Source organism: Sminthopsis crassicaudata, chromosome 3 (assembly GCF_048593235.1).
Source record: "Sminthopsis crassicaudata isolate SCR6 chromosome 3, ASM4859323v1, whole genome shotgun sequence".
Classification (NCBI taxonomy): domain Eukaryota; kingdom Metazoa; phylum Chordata; class Mammalia; order Dasyuromorphia; family Dasyuridae; genus Sminthopsis; species Sminthopsis crassicaudata.
In genome coordinates this window covers 528492536-528511137 of record NC_133619.1, presented here as the reverse complement: position 1 = coordinate 528511137, position 18602 = coordinate 528492536, and the positions used below count along the sequence as shown (strand labels likewise).

The following is an 18602-nucleotide window of genomic DNA, read 5'->3' as shown; positions in this document are numbered from 1 at the left end:
TTTTCCAATGAAGGGGCTATATTAAAATGGTTTCCAAAATTATCTTCTTCCTATGACTCTATGATTCAGAACTTGAAGTAGAATAAATAGAAAAATAGTTGAAAAGACATCTTCTCAACTGTATAATCTGTTGATAAGCCTTTCCAAACTTAACTAGTCTGATCTCCACATGAAAGACATATACTTGAAGTCTTTCCAAATTGTTGAAACTTATGGAGCTTATGCAGTAAGCTCTAACTGGTTTTTATTCTTCTTGTCATTGCAGTCATTTGGGGTCCTCCTAAGTGCACAGCAGCCTCTTTCATTTCATTTCTTTTGCATTGTTCATAATTCAACTCTATGTTTTAAGTTCCTCCTGTGCATTGACAGAAAAGTTTGCCCCCCAGACCATTGTTTTCATTCAGCCACCCCCATTCGTGGAAACTATCCACTGAAAATGATTTCAGTTTTCATTGATATAGTATTGAAGTCAGATATCTGAAAATTGGTCTGTTATATAGATCTATAATGTACATTATTTTATTTTAAAGTTTCTTTTTCCATTATCTCTCATATTTGGATTATATTTTCATCTGTAAAAAACCTTTCAGAGAAAGTTCAGGTCACAAGGCAAAGACTTCTTCAATATCGGAAGAAAAGTTAATATATCAATAGATCAAATTTTGTAGCTTACCAGGTGAAGACATAATAAACATAATAATTCAATTACATAAGGCAAGAAATGAAAAATCATGGATAATACCATAAAAGAAGACAGTTATCAAAATATAGACAGAACAGTATCAGCAATTCTATCTGGGTCAGTAACTGGACATAGGCTATTTTCTATATACTGGTTAAATCATAAAGGATTTTTAAGTCAAGAGTAACATTGGAAGGAAAAACAAATAGCCACAAGACCTAATGCTGCACTTTAGCAGTACTATTAACTGTAAATTTTTATATTCTCATTCCAATCTTCAATGTTAGCAAAGATTGGTACCTTTTGGGAGGAATAACTTGCCCATCTTCACTTTTAGAAGTGGCCTCTGGCTTCTTATATAACATAATCATGTCACAAGAAGATTGATGCTATGTATGTTATCTGGATTGACACAGATTATAAACTGCATAAACTTCTATATACTGAGGTCATATATATTTTCCTTCTCTTCTTCCATCCTAATTCAAAGAGATAGTAAATGTATAAAGCAGTCTAGAGCAAGTTTAAAAAAAAAAAAACCTCTACTAGAAGCCCATTATAAAACTACTTATTATTCCATATTAAATTTTATTTTGTTTACATGTATGTCAGATGTCACTATCTATTTCCTAAAATGAAACTTCTTGTAATGTATTTAAAGTTTCCATTATAATTTCACATAAATTATATAAACTTGCTGTCACAATTTTTTTTCTATCATACTATGGTATGCGTGTCATGAAGGAAAAACCTTTCTTGCAAATATTGAATTACAATTTTCCAGTTGTGCCCACTCCCATCCTTTAACTTCTTACTTTAGTTTTAGTAATGAAATCAGTAATACCAAACTACCATTATTCCTGAAAAAGGCCATGTCTTTATATCTCTACAAAGGCATAGATCTTTACTTCAAATTTTATTTCTTTTTAATTGCAAATAGTAGCATATGAACAATATTATATTGTAGTTATGACTTTTTTGAACAAAATTATAGTCTACATATACAACTCAGCTTTGGTCAGGATTTCACTTTTACATAATGATGTAAATCCATTCTTGGTGATTTTTTTTTTTTCCAGCAGTTTTTTCCTACTCATTGCAGTTAAGTGTCTGAAGTCATATTTGAACTCGGATCATCTCTATTCAATGCTCTATTCACTGCACAATCTGGCTGCCCCACGATATAATTTTTAAAGGCTTGGAATTTTTTTTTTTTGGGGGGGGGGAGGATACTGTGACTGAAGAGAAAAACTGAGGAGAAATTAATGACAAAAGGAAGAAATCAAAATATGTCTTCCCTCCAACTCTGTAATCCTTATAGTTGAAATTGTACTTCTGACAGGAATAGTTTTTAACCTAAATTCATTTGTCACTGTCACAGAGTTGAAGAATGTGTGGCTAACACAGGTAACATGGTGTGACATCAACAGTGCAGTAACAGAATTAACCACATCTGTGAGGTGTAGAGATGCTGCTTCATATTTCTCAATTATCATTTTCCCTCATAGACATGTTCTTAAGAACATTGAATTATTTTTCATCGGATTGCCAATGTACATTTATGTAATTGTACCATAATCTCCATTAATTTTACAATAATTTCCATTTTATTGTCAATTTATTCCAGTCCAATCCCATTATTGAAAGATGTGAAAAGAGATAGAGCAAAAAATGTCTAGTGTTTCTATATATCAATATAAGCTTTTTGTCTGCGTTCAAGAACTATACATATTGTTTTGATTAAATTTTATTTTTATGAATATCTGTTTTCTTTGCCTCCCATCTTTCCCATACCTTCCAATTAAGAAAGAATAACAAAACTGCCTTTTGTCTTTCTGTCTCTATATGTCTCTCTTCCCCCCCACCTTTCTCTCTCTCTTTTTCTCTCTCTACCTCTCTCTTACCCTTACCAAATTTTATATCAGCCATATCCAAAAAGAAAAATGCCACAATCTGTATTCTCAGTCCAGCATCTTTCCCTCAAGAGTTAGAGTTTCATCATTAATCCTCTAAATTATTTTTCCAGATTCTGTTGATTGATCAGAGTTCCTAACCCCCTTTGGTTAACTGTGTTTGTTTTCTTTCATTTAGTCTATATTTATCTCTTCCATTGATTAATTCTTAGTTCTTTTTTATTTGTTAACCAGTACCATTGAAGAAAAAAGATTATTACTCGCTAATATGAGATCTGGTACTACTAGGCCCCCATCTTTCCATTTTTCCCCCCATTAATTCACTTAAGATTCTTTTCCTTTTGTTTTTTCAGATGAATTCTGATATTATTTTTTTAACTCTATGATGTAATCCTTTGATAATTAGATTAGTATGGGAGTGAATAAATGCTTTATGTATAATGCCATTTTTTATTAGATTGGCTTGATCTTAGACATTACAATCAATAGTCTCTAATTACAGTTCTTGTTTGTCTTGAAAAGGAGACACCAAAATATTTTATACTTTTTCTAGTTATTTTGAATGAGATTTGTTTTCTCTTCATGGTGGATTTTGGGGGTAATATGTTGAAATACTGATTATTTATGTGGATTTATTTTTTTAATCCTACAAATTTGCTGAAGCTATTTCAATTAGTTTTGTAGTTGATATTCCAAGACTCTATAAGCAAATCATATCATTGGCAAAATAGAATAATTTTGTTTCTTCTTTGCTTGTGTTTAATTTCATCAATTTCATTTTCTTTTCTTATTATAGTTAACATTTTTAACATTATATATTGAATAGTAGTGTGATGAGAGTGGACATCTTTGCTTTACTCCTGATATTATTAGAAAGGCCTCATTTAACCGCATTATAGTTAATGCTCTCTCTAGTTTTAGATTTATTCAATTTGTCAAATGAAGGAAAGACCCATTTTAATAGGAATGGAATATTGTAAAAAAAATAAAAAAGTTCTACATTTAATAGATATAATCACATGATTCTTCCCCTCCACTCTTCCCCCCATTTGTCATTTTCCTAATTCCTGGCATAACTGTAACCTGGTTACAATGTGTAATTGTTGTGATGTTACTGACATCTATTGTTAATATATTAATTAAATTTTTTTTTCATGAATATTCCTGAGGGATATTTTCTCTACAGATATTTCCCTCATTCCATTTAAGTTTCTCTGGTTTAGTAATCAAGAATGTAATTGTACCATGTTAATTGCTCTTTAAATGTGTGATAGCATTCAGGTATAAATCCATTTGGTCCTCACTGTTTTTTCCCCTGTTAAGGAGTTTTTATGGCTTGTTAGCCTTTTTTTCCCCTAAGATTGAGTTATGTTTTTATTGTTGTGTAGTTGTTACTGTTATTCGGTCATTTCAGTCACATCCAATTCTTTGTGACCTTATTTGGAGTTTTCTTGGGAAAAATACTGGAGTAGTTTTTGCCATTTCTTTCTTCTCTCATTTTACATTTGAGGAAAATGAGACAAATGGGTTTTAGTGACTTGCCCAGGGACATACAACTAGTAAGTATCTGAGGTCATACTTGAACTCAGATCTTTCTGATACTAGGCATTCTATCTATTATGCCATATTTGGATTTTCTTTATTTCTTGTTTTATTAATCTGAGCATTAATATTATTGTAAATAAGCATCTCTATAATTTATGTTGTCAGTTTTGTTGAGAAAGTATTGGATGAAATAGTTCCTAATAATTTCTTTTGTTTCTTCTTCTTTATTGAGTTCACCTTTATCAATTTTTATACTGCTAATTTGATTTTAAGAAAATCAAGTTAACTAATGGTTTACTTATTTTAACCCCCTCCTCAAAATTAGCTCCTCCTTTACTGTTGTTTTATTTTTTTTCCTTTTGCTCATTTCGTTTTAATTTTCAGCATTTCTATTTTAGTCTTAATTGGTGGTGGTAAAAAAAGTTGATTTATTGGTTTCTTAGAGTTTCTTTTTCAATTGCAAACCTAATTCATTGATTTGTTATTCCTTCCTTTTATTCATGAAGGTGGTTTAAAGATATATTTCCCCTAAAGACTGATTTCATTGCCTCACAAAAATGTTGATCTGTTGCCTGTTGTCTTCATCAAAACATAACAGAACCATTCTCAGACCTTCTTTCTAATTAGACTCCTCTTTGACTCTTGATATTGATAGAATTTTGAGGGAATATAGGTCCATCTTCCTGTATTAGAATATAAACAATTTATGTAAAATTATTCTTTTGTTATCTTGCTAGCTCATGTGGTTTTTTTGTGTGTGTGTTTCTCTTCATTCCTATGTTTGTATTTCAAGGTTTCTGGTCATCTTTGCATTAGATTTGTTTTGTAGTCTCATTTCATTATAAAATTTCATTTTTTTCCCCTTTTGGATTATATTTTTTCCCAGCATGTTATTATTGAATGCCTGGATACTTTGACTTTTGAAATACAGCCAGTTCACACTTAATGTAAGTGGATTGTTCAATAAAACTCTCTCCTCTCGTGGGGCTCTGCATGACCCTGTCATCTTCATGACTAAGGCTCCCATAGTTGAAGAGACTTCATTATGTGAGGTCCTCGCAACCAGAGCAGCTTTAATGTCTGGAGTAGAAGATTTCTGGCACAGTTGTTGCACTGGTGCTATTGTATTACTTTCTCCTATACTGCTGGCTGCCAGAAGCAGGAACTGCTCACTACCTGCCATGGATTCAGATTTATATATCGCAGATACATGTAAAGCAAGTTCTGTCTTTGCTTATTCCAAGCTCTATATCGTTTATATTGGTGGCCATGAAATCTTGTATGATCTTGACTGGCTGCTAAATACTTTCATTCTTTCTTTTCGACTACTTGAAATATTTCTCCTTTGAATTGGAAACTTTGAATTTTGACTTTAATATTCCCAGGAGTTTTTGTTTTGAGTTTTCTTTTAGAGGGCAATTGATTTGTTCTTCTACTTTCTTGCATACCTCTCATTTCTTTCACCATTTTTTCCTTTGACATTCTTATTTGTTTGAATAAAAAATGTTTAGTTTCTAGTTAAAAAAAAAAAAATTTCTGGCTTGATTTTATCCAGAAATTTGGACTTGTGCCAAAGCTTTGTTTTCCTTTGAGGTTTTACTTGAAGATATTTGGAGTTATTCTTCTAGGTTTACTTTGAGTGTCCTTATTACTATTAAGTAATAATGGTCAAATTCTTTTTTTTCCCCCTTTCTTGTTTTCCAGTCTGCTTTCTGACTTTGGACTTTGTTAGGTCTTGGCTATGCACCCTTATAGAAACAATGGTTTAACTGGACTCTTGTCCTATTAGGTCCTAGTGCTGCTTTCTTGGGATTGAATTTTCTATTATTCCACACTCTTATTAATAATTCTGGTTAGGGACTTACAAGCTTTCAGTGTTCTTAAAATAATCTCTTCCAAAGAAAAGTCCAATCACTGCTCTCATTTTCTGAACTACAAGTCACTAACCTGAGTTTAAATCTGAAAAACATACTTGTAGACTTAGCCCTGGTTAGAGGTTCCAGTATACTGATACTGGACTGTACTATTATTCAGCCATACTTGACTGTATCACTCTCCTATGCAATAAATTTCAGTGACTTATTGGCTCTAAAAGTTTTTCCATTTTACTTTCAAAGCCCTTCACAATCTTGCCTTATCTAGTCTTTTTAGTTCTATTGTTCTTATGCTTAGCTCCCTGACTTTTATTTGTCTGCTATTCTTCATGTCTACCATGTACTCCCTCATCTCCCATCTTATTGATCTCTCTTTATTCAAGATTTAGTTTAGGTACCACTTACTACCTGCACCTTTCTTGATGCCTTCCATTGCATGTTCATCAGTTCCTGTTAGGATGTAAGTTCTTGCAAGAAGGTCTTGTTTTCTTTATTGTATTTGTATCCCTAGTGCCTAGCAGATAGAACCTGATGTAAGTAAATATATATTAAATTAAGTAGCCAACATTTATATAGCATTAAATTTGCAAAACCCCTTACACGTGTTATGTATAAAGGTTGGTGCTATCATCATCCTTATTTTACAAGTGAAGTAACTGAGTCTGAGTGGGAATACATTAATTTATCTGGATAAAACAGACAGTAAATATATGAGGCCAGGATTATAATTTTTTTCTCACTACAAGTCCACTCACTGATCTTGTCCACTCTGCCTCTAGTTGCCTCAAATAAATAATATGTATAATGTATAATTATGTTAGTACATAATTGTTAATTGATTCCTAATTGTGTAATCCTGGACAAGCCACTTAATCTGCCTCAGCCTCAGTTTCCTCAACTGTAAAATGGGGTACTTTTAATGCCTTTCTAACAAGATTGTTGTGAGGATCAAATAAGAGAACATATAGAAATCATTTTGTAAACTTTTAAACCACTGCACAAATTTTTAATAACAGCAATAGCAACAACGTATCTTTCTTTGAACTAATTAAGTTTTGGTCTTGATAGAAATTTTTTCTGAAAGTAGTTAGTAAATATGAATTTTAATAACATGTAAACTCTTGTCTTGTTTTTTTTCCTGGCCACAGCACTGGAAGCCATAATTAATGTATTAATATTTGCATACTTGTCTTAAGCTATTTAATAGGAACATAGGATTTAGAATTATGTATTACTTTATCAGTCATCTACTAAAGCCCCTCACTTTTTATAATGAAGAAGCTGGGTCCCAAAGCCTTGCCTTAAGGTCACAGTGAAAATTAGGTGGCTGAACTAAGATCTGAACCCAAGCCTTTTATTTCAAATTCAATGCTCTTAAAATACTCTATACTTTCCATATACTTTAAATAGTTTACTAAAACTATTTAAACTCCCTCTTTTGTACATTACATATCATGTAAATAATCCAAATTTTGGAGGTATGTGTGTATATTAAGTTAAAGTTTAATATTAAATTTGAAAGTAGAATATTTAGGTTTATATTTTTGTTTCTGCTACTTCTTATCTGAACAGTCTTGGATAAGTCATTTTATCTCTTGTGGTCAGTTTCCTCATCTGAAAATTAGGTATTCATTTAGATCTCCTAATGAGGAGATTAGGGGAGAGTTTTTCAAGGAGTCATGTAGCCATGTTTACAATAATAGACTTTTTAGGGGTGCCGCTAATTGCTACCCACTCCTTGGTGAATCTTTTCATGTACTTCTCCACTTTGCAACAAAGGCCTCTTGCTAAATTTTGATAAATGGTGGTAACTTTATACAACTTCAGGTGTTTAGTTAAATCTGTGTCACAGACTTTCAATTTAAAAAAATAGAAGCACTGCTATACTTTAAAAAAAGATAAGAAGCAAGAATTATGAAAATAAACATATAATGAGTAGTAAAAAATCTTGTTTTCTTGTATTTAATGATAGTGGTATTTCATAAAATAGCTTCTTGGAAAGGTGTTCTTAACAGTTTTTTTTTTTTAGGTCTTGTTTCTAGCAATTTTTGAAAGACAGTATTTTGGCAAAATACTGTGGTTGGGGGGAAATCTTTCAGTTAGAGGCAGCCTTAAAAAACCTAACTCCCACTCTTTCATTAAATTATTTATTTATTTATTTTGGGCACAAAAGTTTTAAAGTGACATTGCAGAGTCTTGAGTCTATATTAGGCTATTTTATTTAGTTGTGTCTTATTTCATGAATTCTTCCCTCTTAATTCTGATTGTACCTCGTACAGGTACATTGGAAGTAAAGCTCTGTGGAAGATAGGATAGAGAATAGGAGGGATGTTTGGTAATGACAAACAGCTATTGAATATATTCTATCACTTAGACTGTATTTAGATTTGATAGGTCCAGAATTTTGAAAGCTACCTTTGCTTCTACCTACTAACTTCCTTTTAACAACTTTATAATGCAAAAATAGAAACTGGTTGCTGAAGAGAAACAATTGCTGTAGTGACTTTAAATCTTTAGGTGTATTTGATTATTTTCAAACAGAAGATTTTGAGCATTCTGCTTACTGCTTTTGATTGAAGACTTGTTTTTCTTTTCTTTTTTATACTTGTTTCCTGACCTTTCATAAATAATACACCAAGGGAATTTTGTTGGGAAAATGATAAGACAAGTCTGAAGCTTTCACATTTCCTATACTTGTTCTCTTTCTGTTATGTTCAGAGGCTATTGAGGGACTGCAGTTCACAAAGTATTAGGGGACAACGGTAATGAGGAGTGGTCTACACAGCTAATTCTTTTCATTAAAAATTATTACTTAGTTTTTGAGAGAGCATAAAAATATAGAAATAAGATAAAAAATAAAAATAAAACAAAATAATCATTTAGCAGTGATTCATAAAATTAGTGTGAAGAATAATTGTTAACACTTGTAAACTAACTTGGAGGGAAACTTATCCAGAAGGTTTTATTGTCTTCTAATGTATTCAGAGATTCTGTATTAAATATATGTGGTAATGTTTGTTTTACCAAGTGGGCGAAAAGAACATATCCATCTTAAGCCCATTGATTGTGTCAGATGTTCATAATTTAAATGTATATTTATAGATTTCTTTATTTTAATTTTAACGGGTCTCTTTTCTTTCACCAAACCAATCCCTCATCCCCCAGCTGTTTCTTCTCTTTGCCATCTTCTCAGGACATGGAATGTGAATATATCCAATATATATTTACATGTGGACATTTAGTCTTTCCTGTTTTACATGTATTTTTTGAAATCAGGACTTTTCGTCTTTGTATTCCCAACACTTACTGCATTGTGCTGCCTTGTTTGTTCATGTAGTTTCTTGCAAATCAGCTTACAAAATTAATCAGTTTTGATCAGAACTGAAGATACATTATGATCTTATACATTTTGGATATCTTCAACAGGAAAATTTTAATGACTTGTGCATGTGCATGCATGCGTGTGTGTGTGTGTGTGTGTGTGTGTGTGATGAAATGTCTATAGTTTTGAAACATCCATTTATTTGAGAATAAATGTAGAGAAAATATTTACAACTGGTTTGATTTTATAGTTATTTACAATTATAATTTAATAGTTCACTTTTATCATGTTTTAAGGTTAATACAACATTGTTGGGTTTAAAAATAGTTTTTCTGATGATAATTTATAGGATAGAAAATGAATAACTTATATTGTCCCTTTCTTCCTGATAAGAAAACAAAAGTTTATTGAATAGGATATTAAAATCAGCCACTATTCACTCACATAGAGCTTCTCTAGTCACTGTGAGTTAGTTAGGACTTACTAACAATCTACATGGTATATTCTGACCACTCTATATAACTGAAATTTTCATTTTTGAATAGTATGGATAAATCCTTACTTTCTAAATCTATTTACATTTCTCTAATTCTAATCTATCCAAATTTATCTAAATCTAATAGATCTAAATATATTTCTAAATTCTATTTCATTTTTTTAAATGATGTGTTTCAGACTAGTTGGAAATAAACTTTTGAAGGTATTTGAAGGATATTTCCCTCAAATTTGTAAGACCCCTGATTTGAAATCACAAGTAGAGACTTGATGGACTTAGTAGCTATAAATGTAGTGCAGATGGGAAAGAGACAAGATTTTCTGCCAGATGGTTTCTTCAACCCTGTTTTTTCCCCCTTAGGCTCAAGATGAAGAGGAGGAAGCCTTTCTGGATTGGAGTGATGACAATAGTGAATTTGATCCAAGTACACTCCCAGATCCTGATAAGCACAGAAGCCATGAAGAAACATCTGATGATGATATGGAAGATGGAGAGAGGTATAGTTTATTTAATTTTGACAACCAGTAATTTGTGGGGGGAGGGGTTCACTCTTCTGAAAACTGGAGTACTTTATTAAAAAAATATTCTGTGAAAAGTACTTCTTTCTCTTTCCTCCACCAGTTTTACTGATCTCATAGAAAATACTGCTATGCTGCTGCTGCCCCACTCTTTTTTTTATTTCCTCTTCTCTTTTATCTTTCCTTTACATCTCCCTCTATATTACTTAAACTCAAGATTCAGAGTGCAATTTAGTTGCTTCTTACCTAGAAAACTCCTTTTTCTTCATGTTTGCTTGTTAGAAAATTTTGACTTCTGTAAAAGAGATCCTACTGAAAACATTTTAGGGTTTTTGCAGAAAATAAAAGAGAAATTAGATAGCTATTGCACATTATAGAATTTGTAGAAAAGAAAATATCAGATATATATATATATATATATATATATATATATATATATATATATATATATATATATAAAATGATATGGTGTACTCATATGTTTAGAGTAGTGAACAAATTCCATAAGCGTGAAACATGTGTGTCTCTCTTTTGAATTTATAATTAATAAAGACTATGAATGTACCAAGAATAGAAAAATATAAGAAACTGAAATGTTTGGCACCAGTCAAAATTTATTAAACACCTGTTGTATTCTGTAGACTATATGCGGCATTATGGGGAAAAAAATTCTAGGGAAATGAACACATTCTTTATAAGGAATAGGCAACTTTAATGGAGTTCAGTGATAATGAGTAATGAAAAATGAAGCTTATATAATTGAAAGAAAAGAAGATATTTTATCAATATAAAAGAAATGTAAAAAAGAAATTTATCTTATTAAAATTCTCTAGGATGGGGACATTAAAAAGACTAATTAGTGTACTAGTTTAGTTACCTGGAAAATCTACTTACCCCGAATAAGCTCTTTCTCCATTAAAACAAGATAAATTAGACAGTAATTACCATGTTACTTTACACAGGGTATAGTTAAAAGCCTATAAGATAATAGAATAGAAATGTAAGTACATACTTTATAAGGGTTCCTAAAATCTGTGTTGAAAGGAGTATAGTATGGAGACTATCTATTTATATACCTATATCCCCAGCAAAAGAAAATCTTGGTTTTGTTAGAAGACCTTTATTGGTGAAGAACTCACTATCCAATAAGAAAATGGACAATTTGTAAAAAGCTTAAGGAAGATTTAAAAGATTAGTTATGTAGTGGTCCTTTTCTTTTGAAGGTGACACCATCAAAGGAAACCATACTGCCTGATGAGAGATGACTATATTCTCCATCAGAATGTTTCAGAGTATCAATATTGGAGAAAAAAAATTCCTGATTTACTCAAACCATTGGGTCCTACCCAGTATAGCTGTTATGCACATATTCTTATATAAATATACTTTCTTTTCACACTGTCCACATGATTTCAATTTTGGTAACTAGGACTTCACTGAAACATTTATTTTTAACTTGGACATGGTGTCCTATTCTTAGTTTTACTATCCTAAGGAAGGAATAGTTGAATCTTACAGCTACTGCTGCTTCTCTTTATAACCATATTGAGCAAAGTTGATTTTTTTTAAGTCGTTGGAACAATTTTATCAAATCTTCTGCCAGTAATTTATAGAGACTATTTTCTATATTTTGTCCAGTAATTTTTATATACATTTGTTATAGTTCCTCTTTTCTTCCTTTGACTTTCATTGTCTCAGTGCTATTTCAAATGTTGTAAAAAATATCAACTATGAAATTTGTTTGAAAAAGGTGAACCATTGATGTAATGAATGTTAATATAACAGATTAATAGCCCGAATACTGTATTGTTAGCTATGAAATGCTTAAAAAAAAAAAGTTCCAAAAGAACTTCTATCCTCTGTGGTGCATGTAAGGGAAGACATGGTCCAAAATTGTGTAAAATTAGAAAGCATTAATTAGTTGCCAAGTTGTGCTTGAGCAGGATAATATTCATTGAGAATGCCCCTTCATATTGTTTAATGTAATCTGGGTATTAAATGTTGTTTGTCCATTTCCCCTTCTCTGTTGTTTGCTAAGCTGCGGAAGTACTAAAGGATTTTTTTTTTTTTTTAAGTATGATACAGTTCTTATTCAGTGTTTATTGAATTTCTTTATTGACAATTAAAAAAACAAGGAACTATGAAACAAGATATAAAATTGAATGGTAAGGTAATAATTGCAATCAAAAATATGATAAAAACTACTTTAAATTTTTTCAGAAGCCTAAATTTTAAAAGGCTTTAAAAAGCATGATGGCATTGTCCATTTGGGAGACAGAGTTCAGGAATTATATGGAAATAGAACATTCTAGAGTAGTTTTCTTGAATTCAGATTGCAAGTTCATAACCTTGATCTACAATGGAATTTGGATGAATGGTTGATGAAGCTGGATCCATTACTACATATAAATTGGATAGATGCTGTAAAAGGACTATTAACTAAACCTAGAGGTCTAGCAGGAGAAAAAAAGACTGGACTATCTTTGGAATAACTTTAACATATACTATCTAAATCTTTGCTTTTCTTAGCATGATATATATTTGTGTGAAGAGAGGAACAAAAGAATAACTCTTTAGTCCCCTCTGAAGGTTCAGTTTACAGTCTATTCAAATCTTATTCGGTAGAGTTCTTATCTATTTTCTTCTGGAAATACTACTCAGAAGTTCGTGTAAAAAATCATCCTATAATAGCCTTAAAACAAGAGCATAAGACCTTTTCTTTCACAGAATGGTTTGGAGTTATTTAAAACACTGTGTAAAGTATTTGTCCCAAAGACAACCCAGTCTTCCTAGACCTGTAGGGCTAGTTATTAGTCCTTTTAATGTACCTGTCCAAACTATATATTAGTAATGGATCCAGCTCTTTCAGTCAGCCATCCATACAAATGCTATTGTAGTTTAGATAGTAAGCATTCTTCAATTATTTGATTTGGGGGTGTTTTCCTTTATATGATTAAGGATAGGCCTCATTTGGTGCAATAAGGATAATGTCATAAACATGAGCCATTTGAAAGACCAACGCTTTCATAGAGAAGTCTCTCCCATTTGGAGTTATATTGGATATCCTTCACAACAGTAAGAAACATATTCCAGTAAGCAGGTCTCCTGGTGTTAAGCCTTATTTCATGTTTCTAATTGGTTTATACTTTAACAAAAGGCAGTTTTATGCTATGTATAGCCAAGAGCACAGATTCTCAAGCCCTTATATAGTTGGCTTGAGGGAAGGTTGTATCTCTTGAATCATGCCTCTGGTCAGTCTTTGACTAGTTCTGTGTTTAAAAACAAAGACTTAATTTTAAAACATGCAGAACAACTTTAACCTCAGCTTTTAAAAGCCTTAGTCAGTTCTGGTAGCTAAGTTTAACTCCAGCCATCAATTGAAGAATACCAATTAAGTAAGTGGTTGATAACTCAAGACATATGTAGAGAGGGTCCAATTACACCTTCCCTTAATTTTTGGCAAGGTCATGTCTAAGGACTATGAAGTCACTTGAAGAAGGTCATTTTATTCAATAATATCACCCATCATCACAACTTTTCAAGGAATCTTGTACATATAATCTTATGTAGAAGTGTTATGAGCCAGAACTTGAAACAAGGTGCTAAGTCAATGAAATTGATAGAGACAATAGTTATCTAATTTAGCATGGTGCTTAACAGTTCTCTAGTTCAGTTCTCTAGTTCAGTACATGCACTTAGTACTTACTATAGTTCCATAAGATTCATACCTTTAAGAGAGCATATATAAGCTAGGAGCCTCAACCAGGATTCAGTCGGGTAGATTTAGAAGCCAGAGCTCAAGCTCTTGGAATAAAGACTACAGAAAGCCTCTAAGAAAGCTAACTGGGCCACAGGAGAGGAGACAAGACTTGGAAAGAGACAATAAAGGATTTGGACTTTAATACCTGACTGTATTTGGGATGATTACTGAATGAAACTAAGGCTGCCTCCAGAGACTTCAAGGAAATCTTAGGAATTTGGGAATTGACAGAATATTACATAGAAGACTACAAATAACTTTGTATTCTTGGAGTTTGAGGACACTACCAGGTGATCTCAAGGCTAGAGAAAGAAATAAAAGATGCCATTTTGGGGAATTCCAATAGCATAAAACTTTTGTCCCTGAAATAGCTAGAAACTGCTTGTAGCCAGGTAAAGCCATTCTTAGATCTTTTGCCATCTTACTGTCCTAAGTGATACAGAATGGTGTAAGAAGACTGGAAAGGTTGAAAAAGGCTGAATTATGAAATGATTTGAATACCAGAGAGCTAGATTTAGAGTGTAGGTATGGGCTTGCAACTGACTCTTGTGTGATCTTAAATATCTTAAGCAATCACCTAACTGTAGTGTTCTTGGTTGGTTTTCTGGTGGTCTAGGAGCAGTCTTCCTTTCAGCAGATTAATCACCACAAGAATAGCTAGGTGTTATAAAGTCCAAATCCTTTATTATCTCCTTCACAATCTAGTTTCCTTGCCTGGGACCTGGGCTAGCTTTCTTAGAGGCCTTCTAGAACCTTGGTTTCAGTAGAGAAGCTAAGGAGGGCAGGCCTGCCACCACGGTGGTGTGAGTTGGGTTGAATGAATCTCTCTGAGACTGAGGGCTTGTGTTTTAGCCTCCAGCCACCACAAAGGTGGACTATGGAATGAATTTGTCTCTGCATCCCACCTTGGCTGAGTTTGTCCCAGCTTATATGCTCTATTACAATTAAATCCATTCATCATACTGAGTATAGGCCAATCATTATATCAGTAGGGAACCATTACTTGTTGTAAGATTAAATCAATCATACTGAACTTAGAGAACTATTAATCACCATACTAAACTAGATAACCATTGTCTCCTCAATTCCACTGAATTAGCACCTTATAAGAATCCTTGTTTTAAGTACAAAGTTCTGGACCATAACACTTAACATCCACTGAATCCTTATTCATGAAATAGAAGTAGACTTTTTATTGTCTAGTTACTTCCCTTACTGAATCACATCATGAAAACAAAAAAGTCCTATACTTTTTTTTAGCACAGTATTGAAAACACTATGCTAGATGCTAGGAATACAAATTGAAGCAAAAGACAATCCTAAAACTTAAGGAAATTACCATCCAATGGGAGAGACACAGGCAAACAAATATATAGAAAGCAAACTAAATATGACATAATTTAACAATAATTATTAGAGGAAAGGTCCTGGAATTAAGAGAGATTAGGAAGACTTCCTATAGAAGGTGAGGGTTTTAGTTAGGACTTAATGGGAGCCAGGGAGATTGATAGAGTGGAAGAGGGAGAACATTCTGTAGGAAAGCGCCAGAAAGAATGCTCAAACCTGCTAGATAGAGGGTCTTATTTGTGAAACAGCAGGAGACTAGTGTCACTACATTGAATACATAATGGGGATGAAAGTCTTTGTATGGCAGAGTTTTATATTTAAGCTACTGTAGTTTATTGAGTAGAGGGGGGTTGACATAGTCAGAACTGCACTTAACTTTATGAATGATGAATTGGAGTGGGGAGAGGTCTGACACATTCAGCTCTACCAGTAGGCTGTTGCATTAATACAGGTGTAAGGTGACCAGACCTGTGCTAAAGTGTCAGAGGAGAAAAGGGAACATATTTGAGAAATATTGCAAAGGTGAAATTGGCAGGGTTTGACCAACAGTGAGATTGCAGTAGATTTAAGAATTATCAGCATGTAGATAATTATTAAATCATGGGAACTGGTGAGATCTCCAATTGAAGTGCTATGGAGGGAGAAGAGAAGAGAAGATAGCCTAGAATGGAGACTTGAAGGATACCCACAACTAAAGAGGTTGGAGGAAAGGTGGTAATGTAGAGGAAAATCAGCAAAGGAGGACTAGTCAGATAATTGAGAGGAAAACCAGGAGAGAGTAGTGTCCTGAAAACTTAGAGAGAAGAGAGTATCAAGGAGGAAAGAATGATCAGTAGTGTCAAAGACTGCAAAGATGTCAAGAAAAATGGAACTTGGGAGGGGGGAAGCCATTGGATTTTGCAGGCTAAGAGACTCTTAACAACTTTGGAGAGAATTTCAGTGTAATGTTGGAATTCAGGAGTTGGCAATTAAAGAACAAGAGGAGAGAAAGTAGATGTACCTATTGTACTAGCCTTTTTAGAATTTAGCTATAAAGGATAAAAAAAAATGTAGAAAAATATTTTTTTCAGCATAAGAAAGACGGGTATATTTGTAGGCAGTAAGAAATGAATGAGTAGAGAGGGAAAGATTGAAAATAAGTGACACAGTGAGGATGACAGAGAGTACAATCTGTTGGAGGAGAATGGGATCACTTGAACAGCTGTAAAGGGATGTCTTTGGTGAGGAGTTAAGGCCCCTTCCTTATGTGAGATAAAAGTGTGAAAGATTAGGAAATGGCAGAAGTCATCCAAGTGAAAGAAGAAAAGAAAGAGGAAAGAAAAGAGATGACAACTCATTTTTCCCTTGTAAAATATGAGTCAAAGCTTTCTATTGAGCCATTGAGGAAAGGGGAATGATGAAAGAAAATTAAACCAAGTATGAAAGTCATTGAGGATTCATTTTCCCCACCTCAATCTGTGAGCCAAAGAGAATGTATGAAAAGTGTCCAAAGAGTTTTGTGTTGTAAGAAGACCTTGAGGTTTCAGTAAGAAGTAGTTGGTGGAATAAATGAGAAATAAATTTTAAGATGAAAAGGCATTCATGAGGTAAAATGGAATTAGGATAAAACTTTGGAGGTGGAAAGATTGTAGATATGAATAAGGAATTGGATGGTAGTGATGGGAAGGATATTTTGGTTTGAATATTGATCTGCAAGAGTTCAGAGTCATTGGAATGGGAAAAGTACAGCCAGATTATAAGAATGTTTATTACTGAGTAGGATGCTTCACTCCTCTCAAAGAATAGGCACAACAGGATATAGAAGACCTAAAGTCAAAGGAAGGGTTGTCCTTTGTGTGGCAGATTATATTAGATATAATCAGATTTTTCCACCTAAGAATAAACATGGCATTTTCAGAGGTAAATTAACTCTTCTAAACATGGAAAGTACCACTGAGTAGATTGATGCTTTAGTAGTGTTTTTTGAATAAAATGGTTGATGTAGTACTCCATCTACTTCTCCATAATAATGAAAATGAGTAATCATATGAAAAAGTATTTCAAGATTTTCAGAGGAAATTTAAAATAATAGTTTTTAAAAAAGTAAAATTAAATACTCAATAGTGTTTGTTTTTAAAACCTTTTAAATTTTGCCTCCTGTCTGGTGTGTGCTTTCTTCCTCCTCTTGCTATTTTTCCTAGAATTGGGAGAGGGGGAAGCCACTGAGTGTTCCTTTAGCTGTGTTTCCTTTGGGTAGCTTCCCCCCCTTTTCCTTTTTCACTCTGGTAACCCTATAAGTATTTAACATGAATAGCATCTCAATCTTGCCATGGAGAGAGGCATTGCTTGTCAATAGACAGTAAGCAAAAAATGTATTTTGGGATGAGCTTGACACCACTGAAATGGCTGGAATCTTAAGTCACCATCTGACCTTCGGGGAAGTCTTTTCTCCTCTATGGCAAATTTTTGGCCCAACTTTCCAAAGCTCTTTATTCTGCAAACCTTAATAGTGAGATTTGCTTTTTTTTGCCAGACTGGAATGATTTGCAAGACTGAAAGTAAGAGTGCCAAATTATTTTAACATTAAAGACTCCAACACAATAAATCAGAATGACCAAAACTAAAAAACCCACTTTCCTAAAAATAACAACATGATCTCTAATTCCTTATAGAGGAGTCCCAGAATAGAGTGCCTGTCTCTCTGTCTTTATCTCTGCCTCTCTCTTCCCCTCTTCCCCTCAAGCCTACTTTCTGCCCCCCTACCCAAAATGTACTGTTAGGTACTCAACTCAACAACCCATCATCATCTGCCTCGTTGTATTCAGACACAACATCCTCTTTCTCAATCTCTTCCTATCAGAATAATTACTTTCCTATAAGGCTTACTTCCAATCTTACTCCTCTATGATGCCTTCTCTGATTCTCTGAGATAAGAGTGTTGGATCCTTCAATTTTTTGCAGAAGAATTTATCCTTATCATACCATACTTTGTTCCATCATTTATGGAGCACAAGTCAAGTACATATATGAATTCTTCATATTCAATTCAACAATTGATTTGTTAAGTAATTATTATTTGTAAGTGTTGTGCTTGGTTTAGGGAATTAGCTGTTTCTAAGTTTAAGGAGCTTACATTCTCTTAAGTAGATTCTGTATGGGTACAAGT

At 33.0% G+C, this 18602-nt stretch overlaps 1 protein-coding gene across 1 annotated transcript in view; it reads left to right on the top strand.

Annotated features, from left to right (window-relative positions):
• DDX10 (DEAD-box helicase 10) overlaps window positions 1-18602 on the top strand; it is a 245600-nt gene that overhangs the window by 194122 nt on the left and 32876 nt on the right. The window contains exon 17 of the mRNA XM_074304323.1: window positions 10193-10329. Within this exon, the coding sequence (XP_074160424.1) occupies window positions 10193-10329 (137 nt within the window). The remainder of the gene's footprint in view (window positions 1-10192; window positions 10330-18602) is intronic.